Here is a 26,116-nt window from a genome sequence, read left to right as displayed (position 1 = left end):
TCATTTATCAGATTGTTTAGGTTTTCAATTTCCTTATTGGTCTTCTGTCTGGTTGATCTATCTATAGGAGAGAGTGATGTGTTGAAGTCTCCCACAATTATTGTGGAAACATCAATTGCTTCCTTTAGTTTTGCCAGTGTTTCTCTCATGTATTTTGTGGCACCTTGATTGGGTGCATAGACATTTACGATTGTTATTTCTTCTTGCTGAATTGCCCCTTTTATTAGTACGTAGTGGCCTTCTTTGTCTCTCAAAACATCCCTGCATTTGAAGTCTATTTTATCTGAGATTAATATTGCTACACCTGCTTTCTTTTGGCTGTAGCTTGCATGAAATATTTTTCTCCATCCTTTCACTTTTAGTTTCTTTGTGTCCCTGTGTCTAAGATGAGTCTCTTGTATGCAACATATTGATGGTTCATTTTTTTTGATCCATTCTGCGAATCTATATCTTTTAATTGGGGAGTTTAATTCATTTACATTGAACATTATAACCGTGAAGGCATTTCGTGAATCAGCCATCTTATCCTTTGGTTTATGTTTGTCATATTTTTCCCCTCTGTCTATTAATATCGTTTATTGTACCCATACCGAATCTCTTTAGTACTGAACCTTTCTCCAAGTCTCTCTGTCCTTTCTTTGTTTCTCTGTCTGTAGGGCTCCCTTTAGTATCTCCAGTAGGGCAGGTCTCTTGTTAGCAAATTCTCTCAGCATTTGTTTGTCTGTGAAAAATTTAAGGTCTCCCTCCAATTTGAAGGAGAGCTTTGCTGGATAAAGTATTCTTGGTTGGAAAGTTTTCTCACTCAGAATTTTAAATATATCGTGCCACTGCCTTCTTGCCTCCATGGTGGCTGCTGAGTAGTCACTACTTAGTCTTATGCTGTTTCCTTTGTATGTGGTGAATTGCTTTTCTCTTGCTGCTTTCAGAACTTGCTCCTTCTCTTCTGTGTTTGACAGTGTGATCAGTATATGTCTCGGAGTGGGTTTATTTGGGTTTATTCTATTTGGAGTTCGCTGAGCATTTATAATTTGTGTATTTATGTTGTTTAGAAGATTTGGGAAGTTTTCCCCAACGATTTCTTTGAATACTCTTCCTAGACCTTTACCCTTTTCTTCCCCTTCTGGGACACCAATGAGTCTTATATTTGGACGTTTCATATCATCTACCATATCCCTGAGGTCCATTTCGATTTTTTCAATTTTTTTCCCCATTCTTTCTTTTATGCTTTCATTTTCCATTCTGTCATCTTCCAGGTCACTGATTCGTTGTTCAACTTCCTCTAGTCTTGTACTATGAGTGTCCAGAATCTTTTTAATTTGGTCAACAGTTTCTTTAATTTCCATAAGATCATCCATTTTTTTATTTAGTCTTGGAATGTCTTCTTTATGCTCTTCTAGAGTCTTCTTGATTTCCTTTGTTTCCCGTACTATGGTCTCATTGTTCATCTTTAGTTCTTTGAGTAGCTGCTCTAGGTGCTGTGTCTCTTCTGGTCTTTTGATTTGGGTGCTTGGGCTTGCGTTATCCATATCATCTGGTTTTTTCATATGCTTTATAATTTTCTGTTGTTTTTGGCCTCGTGGCATTTGCTGAACTTGATAGGGTTCTTTTAGTGTTTGTAGACCTATTGAAGTCCTTATCTCTAATTTATCAGATCTACAGCTTCGTGGAGTACACTTTCTCTAACTAACCAGCAGGTGGCGTCCACGAGCCACCTGTTCTCCACAAGCCAGTTCTCCCCTGCTTAGCCTTTTTGGTGAGTGGGGGAGTGAGTCTTGTGGGGTCCAATTGGTGTACCAAGCTTGCGTGTGTAGTTGGTGTTGCCTGCCCTGTATATGGGGTGTGTTTCTGGGCAGTCAGGGAGGGGGGGGTGGCCCTAACAATCAAATCTCCCTGGTGATCCTAGAGTTTTAAAGCTGCTGCAATAGTCTAATCCTTCAGTTCAGTCCTGCCACAGTTTGTCTCTGCCACTGACCCACAAGTCCTTGGTATTGGCGTATGGCTCCTGAGACTTGCAAGTGGGCCCCTCTTCCAGGCTGTGCACCCCGGGTCCTCTGTTGAGGGATGACTGTGCTATGTCACAGGTGAGTGCCGTCCCCCCAGGGCAGTTCTGGGCTGCTGGGCTGTGTAGGGAGGCTCCCAGTCTGCTGAAATGATGGCTGAATGGGGCTTTGTTAATTCACACTGCTCCACCTTCCCAACTCTGGGACAATCAGCTGAGGTTGCAGGGAAGGCTAATGTCCACGCCCAGTTTTGTGGTGTGTGCCTGTTATTTGAAGCACTTCCGTCACACTGGGTTGTCTGGGGCAGCTCTGGGCTATGGGGCTGGCGATGGGCAGGAGTGTTTCCTGTCCACCAGGATGGTGGCTGTGAGCGGACACCCCCCTTTTCTTGGGAAGTTGTGGTGTTTAGTGAATTTTCTCAGCCACTGGATTATTGCCTTTTGTCTCAGAGCTCTCTTAGTTCTGCTCTTGACTTGACGTGCCCAAATTGCAAGTCTTTGAAGATTTCTGTATTGGGCTTCTTAGAGTAATTGTTTTAGAAAAAGAAAAAAGGATTAAAAAAAAAAAAAAAAGGGCCCTCCTCAGAGATCTTATGGGTTATTGAAATGCTAAGAGACAAAGCAACCAGGGCCATTAAGGAAAGGTCCACAGGGCAGAGAGATTAGCTTTTCTTCGGGATTTGCATATGCGCCTCAGGGCCTGAGCTCCGCCCTTCCCCTTTCTATGTTCAGCAGAACTCCAAAAATCCTCCGCTTTTATTTTGGAGTTTTTCGTGTTGTTTTTTTTTTTCTATGCCTGTCTCCTCTCTGCTGGGCTGGCTGCTCTCAGATTCTGTGGTGTCTGGTCTCAGTCTATCTATGGTTGGAGTTTGGATCAGTAGAATGAGTTTCCGATAAGGGCTGCCACTGCAGTTCTCCCTTCTCTTTCCCGGAGCTGACACCCCCTCCTCCCACGGGACTGAGCCTGGCAGGGAGGGGCGCGGGTCCCCTGGCCGCAAAAACTTACAGATTTCACTGATCTCAGCAGTTCGACGTTTTCATGAGTGTTGTATGAAGTATGCCCAAAGTCAGATTGCTCTGTGGTGTCCAGTCCACGCAGTTCCTGGCTTTCTACCTACTTTCCTGGAGGAGTAACTAAAACATACAGCTCACCAGTCCACCATCTTGACCTGCCCCCAAAGTGGCTTGTTTTTAAGCTTTATTATGGTGGTTCCAAAGTGGCCTTTACTCTAGGAGTAACTGAACCTTACTACTAAGCCATAACCCTTCTGTTGACATAATTTCTATTCTTGCTGGTGAGAACATGAACCCTTCCCAGCCATGTATGGTCTTTGGGAATTATTTAGTCTACTACTTTTTAGTGGTCCTTTTCCTGACCATATGTTAGTTTCCTCCCATGCATGTGCAGATCAAAACTCAGCTGGGACTTGAGGGGACTTCTCTGCCAATATCTAGAGCACTCTCTGTGCATCTCCCTCCTCTCTGGTATTCTGCCTGGCAAATTCTATCTGCTTCAGCTTCCTGACTCTGGTTCCTGTCTCTCAACTCAACAGGACCACCAGGCTCAGTTTTATTCCTCCTCTCTGTGCTGTGGCATGAAAATTGCTTCCAGGCAGTGTCAGCAAATAGGGATCTCCTCATTTGCTGTTAAGTTTCAGGGATCACAATACTGTGCTGCCTCTTGTACGTTTTTTGAAAACTGTTCTTTTCTATATTTTTCCTGCTTTTCTTGCTGTTTATTGTGGGAAGGTAATTCCTATAGCAGTTAACGTCATTAGCAGGATTGTAAGGTTTTAAACCTGCTAGTCTCTTTGTCAGATTTGTGTTTTCCTTAGTTCTGTATGGAGGACATATTTGAATATAAAATGATAGAAGGCTCGGAAGCTAGTTAGGACCCTGCTACAGTAATTCAAGTGAGAGACGATGGGGGTCTTAACTAAGGCATTGGTAGAAAGGATGGAGAAGAGGGGATGGAATAAAAAATGTTTAGATGGTAAAATTAGTGCTGTGTGGATTACTGGGGATGAGGAAGGAAAGAGTCAAGTATGCTGCTAGGTTTCTCATACAGTTGTCATCAACTGAGAGAGAGAGTTTGGGAAGAGGGTCAGATATCAGAAGATCATAATGAATTTGTATTGGAGTTTGTACTAGAGTTTGAGGGGTCTGTAGGACATGCAGGTGCAAATGTCCAGCAGGCCCATTTGAGTCTGAATATCTGGGTTGAAGTCTGGGTTAGAGATGAAGATTTAGGAGTCTTCACTATAGAGTTGGTTGTCATCACCATGAGAATTGATGAGCTCACTCAAGAGTTAGCAAAGTGGGAAGAGCATTGAACTCAGGATGAGAAGGGCCAGTATTTAAGGATCAGAAAGAGAGGACCATAAAGCAAACAAGAAAGGAGTCAGAAAGACATTTGTGAGTACTAGGAGAAAGAAGACTTGAAAATGTTTGTAGGCTGAATGAGGGGAAGGAGCCAGTAAACAGAGAAATGGAGAATCTAGGAGTGATAAGGGATAACTGGCAGTGTAGGAAGTAGGAAAAGAGACAGAATTCATTTCAAATATAATCTGATGCAACTTCTTATGTATTAAACAAATAATTGCCTAAAACTTGGTTTCAAGGTTGTTGTTTAAAGTAGGCCCAAATAAACTCGTTGACATCCTAAATTTGTCAAAGCTAGTAATCTTTATTTAATCAAACACATATTTATTGAGCATTTATTTTGTACCAGACACTTTGTTGTTACTTGGCACTGTGAAGGATAAACTGTGAAGGATGAAAATATGATCTGGCACGGACCTGGTCCTCAGAGAACTTACAGCAAGATAACCCATAAACCTAAATAGCTATGAGACAGGGTAGAAAGTAGCAGGGAAGGATTAAAGTGCATGGAGATGCAGAGGGCAGAGAGCGTGCTTTTAGATTGGAGGTGCAGGGGCATGTTAACATTTGCGCTGAGCCTTGGAAGATGGGTAGAGATGGATGTATGTGTCTGTCAAGCAGAGGGAAGCAGGAGGAAGGGTGCATGCCTGAAACTCCAGGTCACTGTCAACCTTGGTTGTGTCAGTCTCCACCACTACACTGACCCCCTGAGGCTGAGGACTGCAATGTATTGATCTTTACAGACCCTCATGGTGCTTTGCATGCAGTAGTCACTCAGTTAATTATTTACTTTTGAATTTAACTTGACAGAACCATCATTATTGTCAAATTACTTATTCTATACCTTGCTTGTGCTAGCCTCAGTAATAAAGCAAAAATAATTTAAAATGTAAAAGCCTAAAGTTTACCATGAATTACAGGTAATATAGATAGATTACCCTCTTGATCTGATTTTTGAGGGTGACAAATTAGAGCATATAAATGAGTCAAATATATGTAATTATAACATTCCTTTATATTGACATGAAAACAGTTTAAGTTAGGAGACATAAATGTAGAGATTCTTAAGGATTTGATAAAAACAACACAATTTCTTTGGAATCTACTTTAAATGCCAACATTGAAGCCAAGCCTTGAGCAATTGTTTTGTTAGCATGTAAGTAGTTACATTTGGGTTATAATGAACTCCATTATTCTTTTAGGATAAAACATAACTTTGTAGTGTACAGTTGCTTTAGATTGACTGAGGGTGATTTTTAAGAGAAACTAATGTTTTGTAGCTGTACCTGTGTGTTTGCTTTGATAAATTAAGGGTTTCAGCTAGACTTAGAACAAATTTCATTAGTAGAATTATTTAGTTATTTTGAAGAGGTTTTTTTTTTTTAATGTGTTACATATAATTTAGAATGGACAGAAATATGAGGAGTTAGAAAAATGATTTAATAATAGGCCACATGTTTTCTTGTTGATGTTTGGAAAAGGAAATAATTAACAATGTCTGTTAATATAGGGTAGGATGTATTGATGTATTGAAATAATAATATCTGCTAATATAGGGTAGGATGTATGACTAGAAAAATCATTCAAGGAATTAGAAAGGTGGAGAATATTGGCCCATGATGATTTTGTATCCTTTATTCTTTATAAATATTTAATTAACTGTAAACTGATTTTCATTTTTTCCATTTTCTTAATATAAATTTTTTATTAAAGAAGTTGTAGTTTACAGAAGAAGAAAATACCGAGTTCCCATATTACTACCCTCCACTCCATAATTAGTACCTTGCATTAGTGTGGTTAAAATTGATGAAAGAATATTATTATAATTGTACTATGAACTATAATCCATAGTTTACATTAGGGTTCACTGTTTGTGTTGACAGTCCTATGGGTTTTTTTTTTCATTTGTTTTTTGATACTGGTAATCAAAAACAAATTTAAAGTTATTTATTTTAGACATGTTATCCTTCCTTCAGAAATTTGTAGAGCTAGAAGGGAGATGAAATTATCTAATTTAATCTAGTCCTCATTTTGCAAATGGTGGAAGTGGGGTTAAGCAGTTTGTTTAATCCTATTTGCAGTCAATTGCAGACAGATTCCCTTTTTATGTTGGTGAGTTAGCAAGAAAAACTCATGCAATCTCACAGTCTTCACGTTGCAGCTGATTGAAAATAAACCCCCACAAGTTAAAATAAACTGTTTTGTTCACTGAATCTTTTTTTTTAACTTCATTTTATTGAGATATATTCACATACCACGCAGTCATACAAAACAAATCGTACATTTGATTGTTCACAGTACCATTACATATTTGTACATTCATCACCTAAATCAATCCCTGACACCTTCATTAGCACACACACACAAATAACAAGAATAATAATTAGAGTGAAAAAGAGCAATTGAAGTAAAAAAGAACACTGGGTACCTTTGTCTGTTTGTTTCCTTCCCCTATTTTTCTACTCATCCATCCATAAACTAGACAAAGTGGAGTGTGGTCCTTATGGTTTTCCCAATCCCATTGTCACCCCTCATAAGCTACATTTTTTTTTTTTTTTTAATCATCATTTTATTGAGATATATTCACATACCACGCAGTCATACAAAACAAATTGTACTTTCGATTGTTTACAGTACCATTACATAGTTGTACATTCATCACCTAAATCAATCCCTGACACCTTCATTAGCACACACACAAAAATAACAAGAATAATAATAAGCTACATTTTTATACAACTGTCTTCAAGATTCATGGGTTCTGGGTTGTAGTTTGATAGTTTCAGGTATCCACCACCAGCTACCCCAATTCTTTAGAACCTAAAGTGTGCGTAAGAGTGCCCACCAGAGTGACCTCTCGGCTCCTTTTGGAATCTCTCTGCCACTGAAGCTTATTTCATTTCCTTTCACATCCCCCTTTTGGTCAAGAAGATGTTCTCCGTCCCACGATGCCAGGTCTACATTCCTCTCCGGGAGTCATATTCCACGTTGCCAGGGAGATTCACTCCCTTGGGTGTCTGATCCCACGTAGGGGGGAGGGCAGTGATTTCACCTTTCAAGTTGGCTTAGGTAGAGAGAGAGGGCCACATCTGAGCAACAAACAGGCATTTGGGAGGAGGCTCTTAGGCACAATTATAGGGAGGCCTAGCCTCTCCTTTGCAGCAACAGTCTTCCCAAGGGTAAAACCTACGGTAGAGGGCTCAACCCATCAAACCACCAGTTCCCTATGTCTGTGGTCATGTTAGCAACCATTGAGGTGGGGTAGGCCAATACCCCTGCATTCTCCACAGGCTCCTCAAGGGGGCACTAGATATTTTTTTCCTTGTTTTTCCTTCTCTTTTTTTAACCTTCTTTTCCTTTTTAAATCAACTGTATGGAATCACTGAATCTTTATACATGTAATTTGAAGATAATTTTCTAAATCTTTTATGCAGGTAAGTAAGCAAGCAAAATAATTAAATAAGAACTCATGTATTTTCTTTATTTTTTTCTTCTCCCAATAGGGCCAGACCTATTATCAATCTTTTGAGGTTTCAGAATATGGTAAGAGTTGTTCAATTTATTTTGAAAAAGAAAAATTTTATTACTTTCAACAGAGATGAGAGAAATTATGAAAAGATATATTATATTTACAGTAAAAATCCCAGTGAAGATCAAATTATATTGTTCCTTATAGTCCTAAACATGTTTTTTTCTTTGTAAAATTGAAAGTCATAAAAGCTTATTATAAAGAAAAAAGTAAAAAAAAAAAAAACCTTTGGTCCCATTTTGCTCGTCTTTACCTTATGCTCAATTTTCTACTTTGTGATATTACAAAATTATAACGTATTTATGATTTTGTACCCTGTTTCTTTTTTTTAACTTAACATTAGCTATTTTCCATAATTTTCATTTGGTCAGCACAGTTAAAGGCAGTCTGTTGAAGTCATGTAAATCCATTTCTTGCACCTGCCACACTTAGAGTAGCACAACTGGAAATACACAGATGAAAATAGAGTGACCCAACTATTTTGTTGATAGAAGGAAAGGAAGGGTGGATGATAGTGAAAGCATAGAACCTCAATATTAGTTTATAGTTTAAGTGGCTATTTTCAGGTTTTGCATGAGCTTTCTCATTTGATTTGTTCTACGTTTTGAGATTGCATCTCATTCAGGCAATAGATATTCTGGGAAGTAGTTTGCTTATACCTTTGTGAGTCAGACTCCATGTATCTAATACAGCATTGTCAGGTCTGAGTTTCATGATCATCTAGAACAGAGATCAGAAAATTTTTTTTCTATAAAGGCTAGATGATAAGTATTTTAAGCTTTGTGGGCTATAATTTGCTGTTGTAACTACTCAACTGTGTCAGTGTAGCATAAAAGCAGCCACAGACATTTGTTAATGAATGAGTGTGGCTATGATCCAATAACATTTTACATATAGACACTCAATTGTCAATTTTGTATAATTTTCATGTGTCATGAAACATTCTTTTTGTTTGTTTTTCAACCATTAAAACCATTCTTAGCTTATGCAGGCCATTGTTTGCTGACCCTTTATCTGGGACTGCAGTGTCCAATAGGGGAGTCACTAGCCTCAATTTGGCTGTGGCTGGCTTGCTTGAGATGTGGCTAATCAAAAAAGAGATACGCTGTACCGTGTAAAATGCCCGCTAGATTTGAATACTTAGAGCAAAAAAAAAAAAAAAAACAAAACACAAAGTAAAATAACTCATTAGTAATTTTCTCTATCAATAACATGTTAAAATGATAGTATTTTGGACATAAGAGGTTAATAAAATGTTACATAAATTAATTTCACCTTCTTTTTACTTTTTAAATGTGGGTAGTAGAAAATCTAAAATTATGTATGTGGCTCACATTATATTTCTTTTTGACAGCACCGATTTAGAAGAGTAGGTTGGCGGGGGGGGGGACAACATTTAATAGGATATTTTAATTTCACATAATGTTGGTGCTGGCTGGTTGTATGCTGCTGAATGGAGTATCACCGTGTATCTGAGAGGGCATTTAGGTTTCCCTGTGTTGACTGTTAAACTTCTTTGCTGGTGGAAACCTTGGAGGAGGCTCTTAGCTGACACATGTGGCTTTTATGGCCCTCCTTGTCCTAGACTGGTCTAGAGTCCAGGAGGGTCTTGGCATTTTAAAGACCTTCAGCCTCATTTGGAGCTGGAGGTCTGCCCTATGTTGCTGACCCATTGGCCTTCTTGATACTTCTCTTGTGTTGATTGAAAAGTGAGATGCTTTGTTATGAAAGTTTGGTGAAATACACCTTTGGTCAGTGAAGTTAGAGAAAAAAAATATTTCTATAGACTGGAAGGAAACAAAAGTTTTTACTCTGGTGGAGTGGTTTACATAAGACAGTATTAATATTTATAAAATATTCATATGGTAATTATGTAAAGACCAAAGTAGAGATTTCTAATTTTGGTGTGAAACAAAGGGCTTTCCATCTGTGTACTAACAAGTATTTGGATCATTATGAATTTAAGTTCAAATAGTACTGATTATCAACTCTTTCAGAACAATTCTATTCTTTATTTTGTTAAGCTGAAATAATAGTAAAATAGTTTTTAAAAGATTTGTCCTTGCTTTTCTTTTTTAGTATTACCAAAATTTGAAGTTGTTTTGCAGACACCATTATATTGTTCTTTGAATTCTAGAAGTTTAAATGGTACTGTCACAGCAAAGTAAGTATTATTTTTCTTTTTTATATGATTATAAACTGTTGTAAGACTGTATGACAAAGAGCTCATTATATTCTCCAGAATATTATCACAATGTTTTGCTTATTAAAATGCCCTAGTAGACGATAAATAAATGTCTACAATAAATAATTAAGCATGGAATAGATCTCTACAGGTCTTGCATCCACCTCTCTGCTACCAAGCTGGTCCAGTCCTAAAATGTTTCCCACAAGCCCGTGTCTTTCCAATCTAATCAAGGGATTGTGCCAGATTAAAAAAAAAAAGTTGTATCTTTATTTTCCAGCTGACATGGAATTGAAGACTTCTTAAGTCCTACTTTCTCCCCCGCTGACCAGAATAGAGATCTTGGGGGAGGGATTTAGTTGTCTTATTGCAATTAATTCACATTCATCCATTTCAGCCTATATACACAGAGGGTTCCAGCCCACCCTGCATATCACATGTATAGTTGCTCTTGTTATTTTTCACTCCGTGGCTTGAATAGCATAGAATTTTGTTTTGCTGAGGCAAAACTCAGAGTTTAGACTACTGGTTCCCAAAAGTATGGTCTAGGGATGTCCTCAAGTAATTCAGGGTCTGGTGTCTTGTAATCTTTTCCTCCCTCCCTCCCTCTCTCTTTCTTTCTAACTTTTTGTTTTGAAATAATCTCAAACCTACAGGGCAGCTGCAAAAGTAGTGCAAAGCCCATACAGAGAACTCTAACATACTTACCCCTCAGATACGCAGATCCACCAATTTTAACATTTTGCCAATGTTAAATATGTGCAATACTGTATCATTCTACCAGTTAGTCAGCCTGCCTATCTATCTATCCATCCATCCAATCTACCATGTACATAATACTTCCATGTACATTTCCTAAGAACAAAGATATTCACGTATATAACCACCTTAACAATTATCAAGTTTAAGAACTTTAACATTGATATAAAACTTACAGTCTATATTCCAATTTTTTCATATGTCTCAATAATGTCCTTTTGGGATTTTTCTCCTCCGTTATTAGATCCAGTTCATGATCATGTATTGGATTTAATCGTCATTGCCTCTTTTTCTACTCTTTTTTTTCCTTTAAATTGTGAAAACATATATACAACATAAATTTTCCCATCTCAATCAATCCCAAGCATACCATTCAGTGGGATTAATCACTGTAGCTTTTATTTTTGATGTGACAATATCTGTGCTTTAGTTTCTGAAATGTTTTCTTAATTTATTTGTAATAGTGAAAACTAGACATCCTCTTTCTGCTATCTCATCACCATTATTCCTGTCTTGGTGAGGTTTTCTGGCAGTTGCAAGTGATGGGCAGTACTGACTCTCTTAGCGGTTGTCCACAGACCAGAGTATTTTGAGGAATTGCCACCAACAAGGCTGAGGCCCCTTTTCACAGAGGCCTGTGAATTAAGGGTGAACATTCCCTCTCTGCCTTCCCTGCGATGAATTCTGGGTCTACCAATGCAGTTTCAGGAGAGTCCACTTTTGCCTCCAGGGTGGAGAATCAGACTGAGAATATAATTTACAGCTTTGTAATACATTAAGGAATTCTTTTAACTGGCAGTCTTTTATCTATAAAATTTGCAAGGACCTATTCTATAAAACCCGTGTCCCTAAAATGATGGAAATGATCATGGTTTTGATCATGATCATCCAGACTGTCTGACAGAATGGAAGCTGCGTCTCTCTTCTTTTCAGAGGCTGATTCCTCCATGGGGGCCTTGGATACTGTCTCCTGCCAGGAGAATCCCACTTCCTCTCTTGCCTGTGTCTTGACTTCTTCCATTTGATATTTTTAACATTTTGTTCTTTAGTGGTGTCTTCACTCTGTGTTTAAACATATTCACATTTCTATCATTAAACAAACAAACCATCTCTTGACCTTCTTGGCTCCTTCCAGCTACCATCCTATCTCTCGCATCTTCCTCACAGCAGAGCTAGCTAGCCTTGCATTTTCTACTTCCTTGCATTCTATCCATTCTAAAGCCATCTGCCATCTGTCTTTCATCCTCGCCACTGCAACTGCTTTCACCAAGGTCATGAAGACCTTTTTCTTGCTCATTCCTGTGGGTACTTATTTAGGCTTTGCAGCATGTGACACCATTGTCCATTCCCATTTCCCTTCTGAATTTCCTCTTTTCTCTTTGGCTGCGCCTTTGAGACTCTTTGCCCACAACTCTTCTATTCATCTTTTTTTTTTTTAATGCATTTTTTTATTGTGAACTTTAACATGTATACATAACAGTGATAACTTTCAAAGTACAATATAGCAGGTAGTTAGAGAGCAAATGTCAAAGAATGTCATGGGTCATAGTTCCAAAACCCCAGTCATTTCCATTATTGTAAAATATAACATACATATAGAAAGGTATCCATTCTCGATGTACAGCTCAACAAGCAGTTATGCAGGTAATTTCAAAAATTGTTACGGACTGCAGTTCCATAGTCTCAGTCCCTTCCCTGTTATGCAATACAAGGTATATACAGAAAGGTGAAGACCTTCAAGGCATAATTCAAAAGATGCTATAGGCTAGAGTTCTACCATGTCATTTACCTCCTTCCAGCCATTCCAACACCCCAGCAGCATATATATATATATATACACACACACACACACACACACACACACACACACACACACACACACGCACACAATTATATAAAGGTTCAGCATTCATAGACCTTTGTTAAATCTTATCTTGTTTGTTGCTACCCCTTCCTCTCACTTAATCTTTTTCTATCTTCAGGGGTGTCTAGACAGGGAGCACCCTAATTTGTTCATATTGAAAGGGGGTGTCAACAGTATGGGGAAGAGGCCTGCATCTGACTGTTGTTCTTAAAGAGGCTGTTGCCTTTGGGTTTTAGGACTTGTCTGGTATAGGAACACTGGTGGATTTAAGTTTCTGAGAGATAAAACTTAGCGAGTGAATATATTATAGAATCTCAGGTAGGGACATAGGTAGTTGGGGACCACTTTTGGTAAGGGCCTGGCATACTGTGACCATTTGGGATGTCTAGCTGGAGCTTGCATAAAAGAAACCTCTGGGATAGCCTCTCGACTCTATTTGGGATCTCCAGCCACTTGACCTCAGCTTCTCACCTTTCTTTTTTTTCCGTACCTTTTGGTCAAGTAGGCATTTTCAATCCCTTGCTTCCAGGGCCTGGCTAATTCCTGGGCATCATGCCCCATGTTGCCAGGGAGATTCATTCCCCTGGGAGTCATGTCCCCTGTGGGGGGGAGGTTAATGAATTTATTTGCAGTGTTGGGCTTAGAGAGAGAAAGGCCACATATGGGCAACAAAAGAGGTTCCCTGGAGGTGCCTCCTGGGCATAATTATAGGAGGACTCAGCCTCCCATTTATGACGCTGTTTCGCAAGGGCAAGCCGCAAGGCAAGGGTTTGATTTATTAAGTAGTGGGTTCCTAATTTCACTTAATATATATTCTATCCCAAGCTAAACAGTCAGTTTCTTACATTGTCTTCACTTAGTTGTGCAATCCTCATCACTTTCAACTTTAAACAATTATCATAACATCCCAGAGCTCTTATTAACTGCTAAGTATTCATCCCTAGTATTAGTGTAGTGTTGGTAAGATATTTCTATTAAACATAGTCTTTAATATGTAATGGGTAGTTTTTCCATATACCACTCTGTTGTTAACCCTCTGCACCAGTGTCATACCTTATAAGTATATCATGCTAACTATTATTTAGATTTGTGGTGCTACTCTGTGGGTTACATGCCTTTAAACAACCATTTACCAACATGTTTGCATTCAATGAGTCACTTATACTTATAATCCCATTAACAAACCATAGTCACACCTGACCATTCCCATACCATTATCCTTATCATATCTGTACGTATTAGATTATCATTCCCCCTTCAGTAGCTTCCGACTTTCTCTAGGACCTGTATATTCTACGTTATAAGACATTTATTTTACATTTTTCATGGAGTTCACATTATTGATAACATATAATATCTCTCCTTTTGTGTCTGGCTTATTTCACTCAGCCTTATGTCTTCAAGTTTCATCCATGTGTCATATGTTTCACGACTTCATTCCTTCTTACTGGTGTGTAGTATTCCATGGTATGTGTATACCACATTTTGTTTATTCACTCATCTATTGAAGGACATTGGATTGTTTCCATCTCTTGACAATTGTGAACAATGCTGCTGTGAACATCACTGTGCAAAAATCTGTTCATGTCACTGCTTTCAGATCTTCTGGGTATATACTGAGAAGTGACATTTTTGGATCGTAGGGTAACTCAATATCTGGTTTTCTGAGGAACTGCCAAACTGTCTTCCAGAGTGGCTGTACCATTATACTGTCCCACCAGCAATGAATAAGAGTTGCAGTTTCTCCACATCCTCTCCAGCACTTGTAGATTCCTGTTTGTTTAATGGCAGCCATTCTTATTGGTGTGAGATGATATCTCATTGTGCCCTTGATTTGCATCTCCCTAATAGCTAGTGAAGATGAACAGTTTTTCATGTGTTTTTTAGCCATTTGTGTTTCCTCTTTGGAAAAATGTCTTTTCATATCTTTTGCCCTTGTTATAATTGGGGTATTTGTACTATTGCATTGAGTTGCAGGATTTCTTTATATATATGCAAGATATCAGTCTTTTATCAGATACATGGTTTCCAAATATTTTCTACCATTGCATATGCTGTCTGTTCACCTTCTTGACAAGGTCCTTTGAGGTACAGAAGCTTTTGATTTTGAGGAGTTCCCATTTATCTATTTTTTCTTTCATTGCTTGTGCTTTGGATGTAAGGTCTAAGAAGCGACCTCCTAGTACTAGGTCTTCGAGATGTTTCCCTACATTATCTTCTAAGAGTTTTATCTACTATCTCTTATATTGAGATCTTTGATATACTTTGAGTTAATTTTTGTATAGGGTGTGAGATAGGAGTCCTCTTTCATTCTTTTGGATATGGATATCCAGTTCTCCCAGCCCCATTTGTTGAAGAGACTGTTCTGTCTCAGCTCAGTGGATTTGGGGGCCTTATCAAAAATTGGTTGACCGTAGATCTGGGGGTATATTTCTGAATTTTCAATTCAATTCCATTGATCAATATGTCTATCTTTGTGCCTATAGCATGCTGTTTTGACTACTGTGGCTTTATAGTAGGCTTCAAAGTCAAGAAGTGTAAGTCTTCCCACTTTGTTTTTCTTTTTCAGAAAAATGTTTTTAGCAATTTGAGGCCCCTTTCTCTTCCAAGTAAGTTTGATAACTAGCTTTTCGAAGTCTGCAAAATAGGTTGTTGGAATTTTGATTGGAATTGAATTGGATCTGTAGATCATTTTGGGTAGGATTGACATCTTAATGATGTTTAGCCTTCCTATCCATGAACACAGAATATCTATCCATCTCTTTAGGTCCTTCTTTTCTTTTTCTTTTATTAAAGTTATGTTATTTTCTGTGTACAGGTCTTTTAAATCCTTGGTTAAGTTTATTCCTAGGTACTTGATTTTTTTAGTTGCTATTGTGAGTGGTACCTTTTTCTTGAGTGTCTCTTCTGTTAGGTCATTTCCAGTGTATAAGAATATTACTGACTTACATGGATTAATCTTGTATCCCACCACTTTGTTGATTTTATTAGCTCAAGTAGTTGTGCCATTGATTCTCAGGGTTTTACAAATATATGATCATATCATCTGCAAATAATGACAGTTTTACTTCTTTCTTTCCAGTTTGGATGCCTTTTATTTCTTTGTCTTGCCGGATTGCTCTGGTTAGAATTTCTAGCACAATGTTGAATAATAGTGGTGACAGCAGGCATCTTTGTCTCATTCCTGATCTTAGAGGGAAGGCTTTCAGTCTCTCACCATTGAATACTATGCTGGCTGTGGGATTTTCATAAATGGCCTTTATCATATTGAGGAAGGTTCCTTTAATTCCTACCTTTTGAAGTGTTTTTGTCAAAAAAGGATGCTGAATTTTGTCAAATGCTTTTTCAGCATCTATTGATGATTCTTTGATTTTTCCCTTTTGATTGGTTAATGTGTTATATTACATTGATTGATTTCTTATGTTGAACCACGTTGCTTGCCTGGGATGAACCCCACTTGGTCATTGTATATGTTTTTTTTAATGTGTCTTTGGATTTGATTTGCAAGTATTTTGTTGAGAACTTTTGCATCTATATTCATTCATCCAGCCAAGGGTTTTTCAATCTTGTTGAGCTTCTCAAAGAACCAACTTTTGGTTTTATTTATTCCCTCCATTGTTTTTTTTTTTTTTTAATTCTAAACTTTTTATTTGGAAATACTTTCAAACTTACAGGACAGTTACAAAAATAATACAAACCTTATACAGAGAACAACACACCCCTTTCCTTCTAGATAATACATAGATCCACCAATTTTAACATTTTGCCATATTTGCTGTATCATTCTATCTAGCTAACCATCAATGAAACAATGTAGTATTTATCTATCTATCAATCCATTTTCTGAACACTTTTGAGTACTCACCTTTTTATTAGCCTGTGTAACAAAATGGGAAGTATACATATAGCATTTTTGTTATATATCAAAATACATATGATGGTTATCTTGAGGAAGACCACTTGTGAGACTGTTTGAATGTCAGCTGAACCAATTAACTGCTCTAATCTTGAAACACCATTTTTACTGGAAAGAAAAACTGACAGAAAAACTAAGGTTATTAAGACTGGGTTTTTGACAGACATTTTCTTGAAAATAAATGAAGTGAGCATTTCACTTCAAGGAAAATAGTTGTGGCTAATGATAAAATTTGAATTTTCATGCAACAATTTGAATGTTAAAAAACTTGTATCTGCCACCAAAAGTTTGACAACTTCCTAATACTTAATGAATTTTCTGATGACATTAGCAGTGTTTTTAACACATGATTGTTTATATTGAATAATGAAATGTGTCTATATTTGGAAGAACTGCATGATTTAATCAATATTTTTCAAACGACCAATGCATATTACAAAATCATGCATAGGAAAATATGCATTCAAGGTGCAATCTAAATCAATGAATTTTAATGTAACAGGATATTAAATGTTCATTGATGTGGTTTCAGAGTCCAAATAGCAAATAATCTTAAAAAAAACTACCATTTTTAGTGTTTTGGTATAGTATCAAAGAAGAATAACCATGATTATCTGAAAAGGCTACTAAGACACTTTTCCATTTTCCAACTACATATCTGTATGAAGTCAGATTTTCTTCATATACTTCAGCCAAAACAACATATCGCAAAAGATTGAATACAGAAATAGCTGCCTTCTATTAAGCCAGACATTAAAGAGAGTCACAACTATGTATTTACAAAAAGAAAAGCCACCCAAATTTTTTTGTTTGAGGAAAAATAATTATTTTTATAAAAATGTTATTTGTGTTAATATGTAATAGGTTTATCACAGTTTTTTTTAATAATCTCATTAACAAACCATAGTCACACCTGACCATTCCCATACCATTAAGTTTACCCCCATTTTCATATCTATACATTTTGGATTATCATTCCCCCTTCACTAGCTTCTGACTATCTCTGGGTTCTGTGTATTCTACATTATAAGACACTTATTTTGGAGTTCATTGGGCTTCTTTGATTTGCGTATGTATATCGTTTAGAAGGGTGGGAAACTTTTCCCAACAATGTCTTCGAATACTCTTCCCAGCCCTTTACTCTTCTCTTCACCTTCTGGAACATGAGTGATTCTTATGTTTGTACACTTCATGTTATCCTTCATTTCCCTGAGATTCATTTCAAATTTTTTGATTTTTTTTCACCATTCATTCTTTTGTGCTTTCACATTCCATCATGCTGTCTTCAAGTTCACTAATTCATTCTTCTACCTGTTCAAATCTGCTGTTATGTGTCTCAAGAATATTTTTAATTTCATCAACAGAATCTTTTATTTCCATAAGATCCATGATTTTTTTTAAAATTTACTCTTGTAAATTCTTCTTTATGATCTTCTAGGGTCTTCTTCATGTCCTTTATTTCCTGAGCCATGACATTGTTGTTTGTTTGTACTTCTTTGATTAATTGCTTCAAGTTCTGTGTCTCCTCTGGTGTTTTAATTTGGATGTTTGGGTTATCCATATCTTCTGGTTTCTTGATATGGTTTATAATTTTCTGTTGTTTTTGGCCTCTGGCATTTGCTTATCTTGATAGGGTTCTTTTAGGATGTGCAGGATATTTGAGCATTTATCTCTAATTTGGCAGAGCTACAGCTTGGTGGAGGGCACTTTTCCTGACCTACGAGCAGATGGTGCTCTTGAGCCACCTCTTACCCTGAAGCCAGTTCTCCCCCCAACTTCATCCATGCTCAGAGTGGGGTCCAAAGCATGTCGAACTCCAGTCAGTGCACCAATTTTCTGTGTGCACTGGGGACTGCCAGCCCTGTGGTTGGGGGGCATGCCTGTGCTGTTTGGCAGGGAGTCCCCTCTAGGACACAGTGGTCCTGGCCATTCCCAGGGCTGCAGGTTGAGTACTCTGGAGCTGCAGTATGTGCATCTCACCTTCCAGCTCAAATGCCCCATGACCCCTGTCTGCCTTGTGCCCACGAGTTCCCTGGAATTGGGGGAGGCCTCCTGGCACTTCCGTGCAGTCCCCATTCCTCTGGGCTTTGCACACTGTGGGCTTCCATGGAGGAAGAGTAGATGCCATCACAAGCCCGCCAAATCCTGAATTCCCTCAAGGAAGCTCTCAATTACAGGGCTGTGAAGGTTCATCTCCCCAGCCAACTGCAAAGATGGCTGCATGGGGTGTGGAAAGCTGCCCCCTTCCAAGCTCGTCTGCCTATTCCAACCACCAGTCCCTGGCATGGGGGATGTTGGCCGTGGGTCTGTGAAGGGTTATTACCTGAGCCAAGTGCTGAGGAGGTTGCTGGGGCATGGAAGGCTGCTCCCCTCCATTCTCCTCCGCCAGCTCAACCGCCCATTCCCTGGCAGCATTCTGGGCCAAACATGCACCCGTTTTAAATGTAGTCTCTTGGCTTCTCCAAGTACATGCTCACTATGGGTGTAGAAGTCCCTGCCCAGCCACTGGAACCCTGGAACTGCTGTTCTGGAGTGCTTTCTGTTCTTTATCTAGTGTTTTTCATGGAGGAGAAATTTGCTCTGTCTCTCGTAATCTGCCATGTTCCTGGAACTCCAGTCTTTGGCTTTGATGACAGCCTTAGAGATACTTAGACAACAGCCTGTAGTTAGGCTACAAGATTCCAACAGTTTTGAAGGTGGAAAAATGTCCAAATCAAGGCATCATCAAGAGGATGCTTTCTTTCCAAAGACTGACTGCTGGCAATGCTTGGCTCCTATGTCACATGGCAAGGCACATGGTGGTCTCTCCCTTCTCTTCTTGGTTTTGTTGATTTCAGCTTCTTGATTCAGTGGCTTTCTTTCTCTCTGTCTGAATTTTGTTCACATCTACCTGCTAGACCAGTCCAGTCCTGCACAAGTTGGTTGAAATCTAAGGTCTTAACTGACTAAAATCACTGAGAATCTTAGGAAAAGATATGATGGGAATTCCAGCACTGCATCCTAATCTCCCTGTACATCTGCAGCCTTCATATCCTTTTGTCCCACAGCCTGGGTTGTCTCTTTGGGGGACCTGACAGCAACTGTTTCCTTATGTTCCAATTGGGGGTTTTCACACTTGTATATTGTCAGATTCCCGAAATTCTCTGAGGGAGGTTACTACATTTCTCTGAAACCCAACCACATCCCCTTCCCAGAGGCCCTGAAAGTTCCAAGAGTAGCCCTATGGTGTTAGTGTCCAGGTCATCTTGGCCGCATTCTCTAGTCTCCTATAAGGGCACTCTTTCCATCTTTTGAAAGTTCTTATTCCTCAGAGCTCTGTCTTGGGCTCTGTTATCTTCTTAGAGTTTTCTTCTCCATGGCTGGAGCGTCTGCTATTATTTATAATCTGATGACACGTCAATCCTTCTCTGTAGTCCACGTTTCTATCCTGAGATTCAGATCCTCATATCTAGCTGTCCACTAGACATCTCCCATGTGGGTGTCCTGTGGGTACTTTAAACTCAACATTTTATCGTCTCCCAAACTTGATTCTTCTCTGGCATCCGTGTCATGATGGACTGCATCACCATCTGTTCAGTTGTCTAAGTCACCTGCATTCTTCCCTCTCCCTCAATCCCCATATCCAGTCAACATCCAATGCTATTGATTCTCTCTCCTTAATATCTCGCAAGTCTGTCCACTTTTCTCCACTGCCACTTTCTTGATTCAGACCACCATCATCTCTCCCCTTGAATACTGTAGTAATTTCTTAAATGGTTTTCCTGATTCTAGTTTACCCCTTCCACTCTTTACTGTACATTGTATCCAGAGTGGTTTTTTTTCCCTAAAAGGAAAATATAATTTTATCACTCTTTTGCTCAGAAATTTTCAGACTCCCAGTTCCCTGAGAGTGAACTTCAAAATTTTTTTTGATGTATCTTACAGGGTTCTTTTCTTTTCTGGTTTCATGTCTTTTGAAACCTCCCACTCAGGCCCTTCTCTACTTTCCCAGTCCACCGTGAAATTTTACGTGAACTTCTAAGAATGGAAAACTCTTTTTCTGACCAATAGTCCTTTACATAGACATTTTTAAGGGACTTGTCTACTTGCCCCTAACCCTCTAGCCTTGTACCTCTCACAGCATTATTCACACAGTGTTGTTTGCTGGTCCACCTCTTTGAAGGCAGGTCTGAGTCTTATTTACTACTGCATCTTGTTGCTTGGTATAGTGCCAGCCAAAGACTAGGCATCCAATAAATACTTAATGAAAGAACAAATGGATAAATGATGACCCTAAAATTTCAGTTCCAAGCTGTAAGTAGCGCAGCAAAAGTCTTTAAACCCAATCAAAGCCTGCCTGTTTGGAGTGAACCAAATTGAATCCTGTGGGCGATAGTTCTGGTCTCATCATCGAATTAGTGGGTATAAAGTAGGGTGTGAAGTCAAGTTGTTTCTTGGCTGTATTTTCAAAGACGGTTTCTGTTATATTACTACTTAGATGGGTTTATTAAATTACAGAGATAATTTTGTAAATATTTATTTCATAATAGCCATTATAATCACTTCTATGAGTAGGTAGACAATTTAGATTACTCTTTTCCTAGTAGCCATCTGTCCCACCCATCAAGGTTTAATTAATTAATATGCAGAGTGTTGCTAGAAATTTCCCAGAGAAGAATAGACTCTTTTTGGTTTTGAAATCTTTAACTGAGGTGAATAAAAATCTGTATTTGTTTATTAGCTTTGATGTGAACATCTGCTCACTGTTGCCACCCTCATTAAAACAAGTAATAGATTCTTTCCCACTAAGCCACAGTGGGTTCTAGAGGATTATAAAGAAAATGATTTAGCATACATCTGATATGCTTTCATAACTCTTGAGAACAGTAGAATTTTTCACATGTTACTTAATCTAAGGTTAATAGAAATATGATAAATCAAGACATTTTTATTCTGGAATTGACATAGGAAAAGAAAAAGGTGGAGAGAAGTATGAATTATATTGATAGGTTCAATTTTTTAGGTACTATTTTATTAAGTTTTTGTGCTAAAAAACTAGTTTTTTTGGGAAAAAAAATTATTCCTTGTTTCACCAATGATACTATCCCAAAGTATCTGTGGTTGCTTTTTTAAATGTTGTCAAGCTATTAGTTTTTGAATTCACAATTATTATAATTAGCTTGGTGCTTGGAAAGCTAAATCTGTTTCACATTTAAATCAAAATTGAAGATATTTGCATCTGAGAATACTTGAAATTATGTCTGGATTTTAAAGCTCCCTGCACTGTCATGTGATGCAACTCTATTTTAAAATACTAAATTCTAGTATTCTAGTTATGTTTTTATTTAATCTCTAACAAGATGCAAGCAATATCAGGTTTCAGGGACTCTCATCGGAATGAGTGAATTTGATACTGAAATTGCTAACTGGGGTTTCCCTTTACTTTTGGAAGACTAGGGCATTTGAAGGTGAATTTGTTTTTCTTTTCTTAATTTACAGTGTGCTATATTTTACCATTGCCTTTTAGGTTGAGTTGATCCAGGTGAGGGGCTATTTCTATGTTCAATTAATGGGTTCAGGAAACAGGAGTTTACTATTATGATTTACAGAGTGTTAAGCAAAATTGACTTCCTTTTGGCTCACCATTTCCCAATAGAGATTGAAGCAATCTAGGAAATGCATTTAAAAAGACTTTCCAGCAGTAAAATGGTTTACCAAAGACTACCTCTTCCCCACATGAAGAGGCTTTCCCATCATGAGGGGATAAAATTAATATATAGAATGCAAAGCAGCAGAGAATAAGCTTTGGCTCAAGAAGACAATTTTAGTACCATGGTGGGTTTAAAAAACTACCCATTTAAAAATTTCCTCCTTGAGCACTTTAATATGTTAAATCAGTTTTTGACTAAGTGCCCTTGGATCTATGGTCTAATAAACCACCCGTCTAAAGTAGGAATAAGCTGCCGAAGGCCTTGGTGCCTGGAATTTCAGATAACATTTAAAAGCCTTCAGAAGCTGTTAAACTTCCGGGGCCTGCTGTTCATGGGCCAGTCCATATTTCTAGGAGTAAAAGATTTCCACACGCTTTTAAAATGTTTTGGACAGGAAACCATCACTTTCCAAATATGATCAGATTTTCTCTGAGGTCTCACAGATGGTCGGAGGCTGGATAGTGTGTACCATGAACTGTTTTGAGATACTATAGTTAAAAGTCTTCCCAGTTTGAAGACTTAATTCCAGAGATCACCATTTATTAAGGACATTCCTAACTGTATTTATTAAAAAAAGATTTGTAGTAGAAGTGTGTTTTTAATATAATTATTTTCTGTTGGATTGATAGCGTATGCTTTTCTAAATAATATTTTCATTGAGTTATTTTGACAATATCAAGTTTAAAATGTAAAAAATCTGTTTTTATATTTATAGGTATACATATGGGAAGCCAGTGAAAGGAGATGTAACACTTATATTTTTACCTTTATCATTTTGGGGAGTGGAGAAAAATATTACAAAAACTTTTAAGGTAACTTTTGCATATTTTTGTAATTTATAATGGAAAACTGTAAGTGTATTTTTTCTAGAAATAAGATTTTTGTACTGAATGAACAAAAGATTGATAGAGTGTAAGAAAATCAAAAGCTTTCCGGTATGAACAAGTGGGCATTTACCCATTTAGAGTGATTAAAATGGAGCCAGAAGCCATCAGATTATTGTAACTTTGAGTTTTATTTATTTCTAAAATTTGAATTGCTAAAGTGAAAAATAAAATTGAACTTTTTAACAAAACAGATAAATGGATCTGCACACTTCTCCTTTAATGATGAAGAGATGAAAAAAGTAATGGATTTTTCAGCTGACCTTTCTGAGCACATGGAGGCGTCTTCCCTTGGGCCTGTGGAAATTTTAGCCATAGTGACAGAATCACTTACAGGTTTGTAGACTTTGAAGTGAAGGTAAAGGTATTCATGTGGTGCTGCTCTATCACCTTTCTAATTATAACTAGCGCCTTTATTAGGGAGTATCACTGCCTTTGTAATGATGCCATTGAATGCTAAAGTCGTGACTATTAGTCTAACTTGCAGTATGTTTTCATAATGAAGGGGAAACATTATGTATGCAAGGCTCTACTTCAACCACATGTGATAGCTATTTGTCATTTTTTCCTGTTTCTACTCTTTCTTTCAGCCTGAAAACTACATGGAAAGGCCTACATTTTCACTGGCCAAACATCTTTTCTTTTATCACCTGACTCTCCTGAAATATCCCTTCTTCTTAGATAGTTTTATCTTTGAATAAGAAAAGAGAGGTTAATTCCTTGGACTTTTCTTTCACCAACATAAAGTGCACAAAGACTGTTCTTTCAATGGTAGTAATCTGCTGCTGCACATGTAATTGAGGGGAGTATGGCAGTAATGGTGCTTAGAGAACATAAAAGAACTGTATGGTACTTTCAGTGCCCAAGCCAATATGGGAATAAGGCTGTGTGCCCTAGTGTGTTAACCTTTTGGACAGTAGCTTGGGTAGAGAGATTTAGTGGATAGAAACTGTTAGTGAAGTATTATTTTTGGTTGCTAAATGGTGCAATTTCCAAAACAGGCATATCAAGAAATGCAAGTTCCAATGTATTTTTCAAGCAACATGATTACATCATTGAATTTTTTGATTATGCTACTGTCTTGAAGCCATCTCTCAACTTCACAGCCACAGTAAGTTGGCATATTTATTACTGGTCTATTGCAGTCTTATTTAATGAAATAAAATGAGAAGTAGTATTTTCAAAATTTTTCTACAAATTTAAGGCAAAAAGTAGATAGATTACTTCCCCCCAGTTTAGATATGGAAAGTATGTAGGACTGTTTTCCAATGATCTTATCTAATTTTCTGAAAAAGTAGTCTCTAACAGCAACAAAAATATTTTCTTGAAAATTTACTTAATAAGCAATGTAAGTTAGATTTGGATTGCTACGCTGAAGCTTTTATTAATTAGTTGAAGGAATTAGGTGCTTGTCAATTTAGAAATTTCAATTTCACTTTGATTTCTATTATGAATAATTTTAGCTCTAGCAAATTACTCAAGGATGAGTAATTTTGTCTCTAGCAAAACATTCAAATTTTAATGCTCTAGTATTCAAAATTTACCAACAGATCTACCCATTTTTTTTGAAAAGGATATTGAATTAACACCTTTTTATTGAGTGAGTTTTGAGGATGTGAAAGGCATGGTGCTGGGTGAGACTTACAGAGCTAAGAAGGACCTAGTCCTTGCCCTGAAGGATTTCATAGTTTTTGTGATGGTGACAGGAAAATATGCACATAACTATAATTCAAGGTAGAATAAGATCAGGGTCAGAAATAAATTTCTATAAAGATTTAAAGAAAGGATGGACAAACTTTCCGTAAAGGGTTGGATAGTAAATACTTTCAGCTTTGCAGGCTGTATGGTTTCTGTTGCAACTCCTTAAGTCTGCTGTTGTAGTACAAAAGCAGACGTAGACAAAACATAAATAAATAAGTCACTGTATTCTAATAAAACTTTATTTACAAAAGGGCTAGAGTGGCCTGCTTGCCTACCATAATTTGCTGACCTCTGATTTAAAGAAAGGAAGGTCACTTCTTGTTGAATGGATCAAGAGAAGTTTTAGGTAGTTCCTGATTTCAATGATTTTATTATTTAGACAGATTGAAAGGTAAGTAAAAAAACACAAGTCTGCAAATGGTAATTTCCAAATGAGTAGAGTGAAAGAAGGGGAGTTCAGTGAGGGAGAGTTAGCTTTGGGATAGGGATGGGACTCAATAAAGGATGCTTTATGGAAGAAGAAGATTTAAGCTATTTGTTAAAAAATCAGTAGCATTTTAAATGTGTGATAGTGGGAGGTGGGGAGGCAAGAGCTGTGGTCAGCAAATCAGGTTCAGGGTGTATTTGAGGCAATGACTGGACCAATGCAAATTGAAGTGTATCTGGGAGTGGTCAGAGATAAAACGGGAGGTGAAGCTTGGGGAGGTATAGAGGATCTTAAGTGAACCTTATACTCTAGGCAGTGAGGAGTCTAGGAAGCTTATGAAGCAGGGAGGGGTATGATGAATTCAGTGTTGAAAGAAGATTGATCAGGGCTGTGTGAAGGAGAATGGCTGCAGCCCAGGAGTGAGGCTTTGAGTTGCCTTGTAGTAGTGGCTGTAGGAGTGGAGAGAGGAGAGAGAAGTTGGTCACTTGGTGTTCAATGGATTTGGGAAGTGGGGAAGAGGGTGAGAAAAATGGAGAGCTTAAGTTTGGCAGAAATGTGGGGTTAACAAAAGTAGGAAAGGCAAGATGAGGTGCTCAGTTTTAGATGTGCTAAGCAGAAATTCCTGCAGAGAGTTGGAGGTATTGCTCCTGAGCTCCAGAACAAGTTGAGGATGGCAATTTTGGATTTGAGGTGCAGTCATAGAGGTAACAAGACACAGGAGTGCTGAGCCCTTTCAGGAAGAGGGAAGAACAGAAGACTGTTAATTTGGTCTTGCCAGAT

At 37.8% G+C, this 26,116-nt stretch overlaps 1 protein-coding gene across 2 annotated transcripts in view; it reads left to right on the top strand.

Moving 5' to 3' along the window:
• Positions 1–26,116, top strand: part of CD109 (CD109 molecule) — a 243,344-nt gene that overhangs the window by 128,211 nt on the left and 89,017 nt on the right. For both annotated transcript variants that reach the window (XM_037844054.1, XM_037844053.1), the window contains 5 exons: positions 7,885–7,924; positions 9,990–10,074; positions 23,040–23,136; positions 23,403–23,544; positions 24,210–24,319. In XM_037844054.1, the coding sequence (XP_037699982.1) occupies positions 7,885–7,924; positions 9,990–10,074; positions 23,040–23,136; positions 23,403–23,544; positions 24,210–24,319 (474 nt within the window). The remainder of the gene's footprint in view (positions 1–7,884; positions 7,925–9,989; positions 10,075–23,039; positions 23,137–23,402; positions 23,545–24,209; positions 24,320–26,116) is intronic.

This window comes from Choloepus didactylus, chromosome 7 (assembly GCF_015220235.1).
Source record: "Choloepus didactylus isolate mChoDid1 chromosome 7, mChoDid1.pri, whole genome shotgun sequence".
Classification (NCBI taxonomy): domain Eukaryota; kingdom Metazoa; phylum Chordata; class Mammalia; order Pilosa; family Megalonychidae; genus Choloepus; species Choloepus didactylus.
This window is presented reverse-complemented; position numbering and strand designations above follow the sequence as displayed.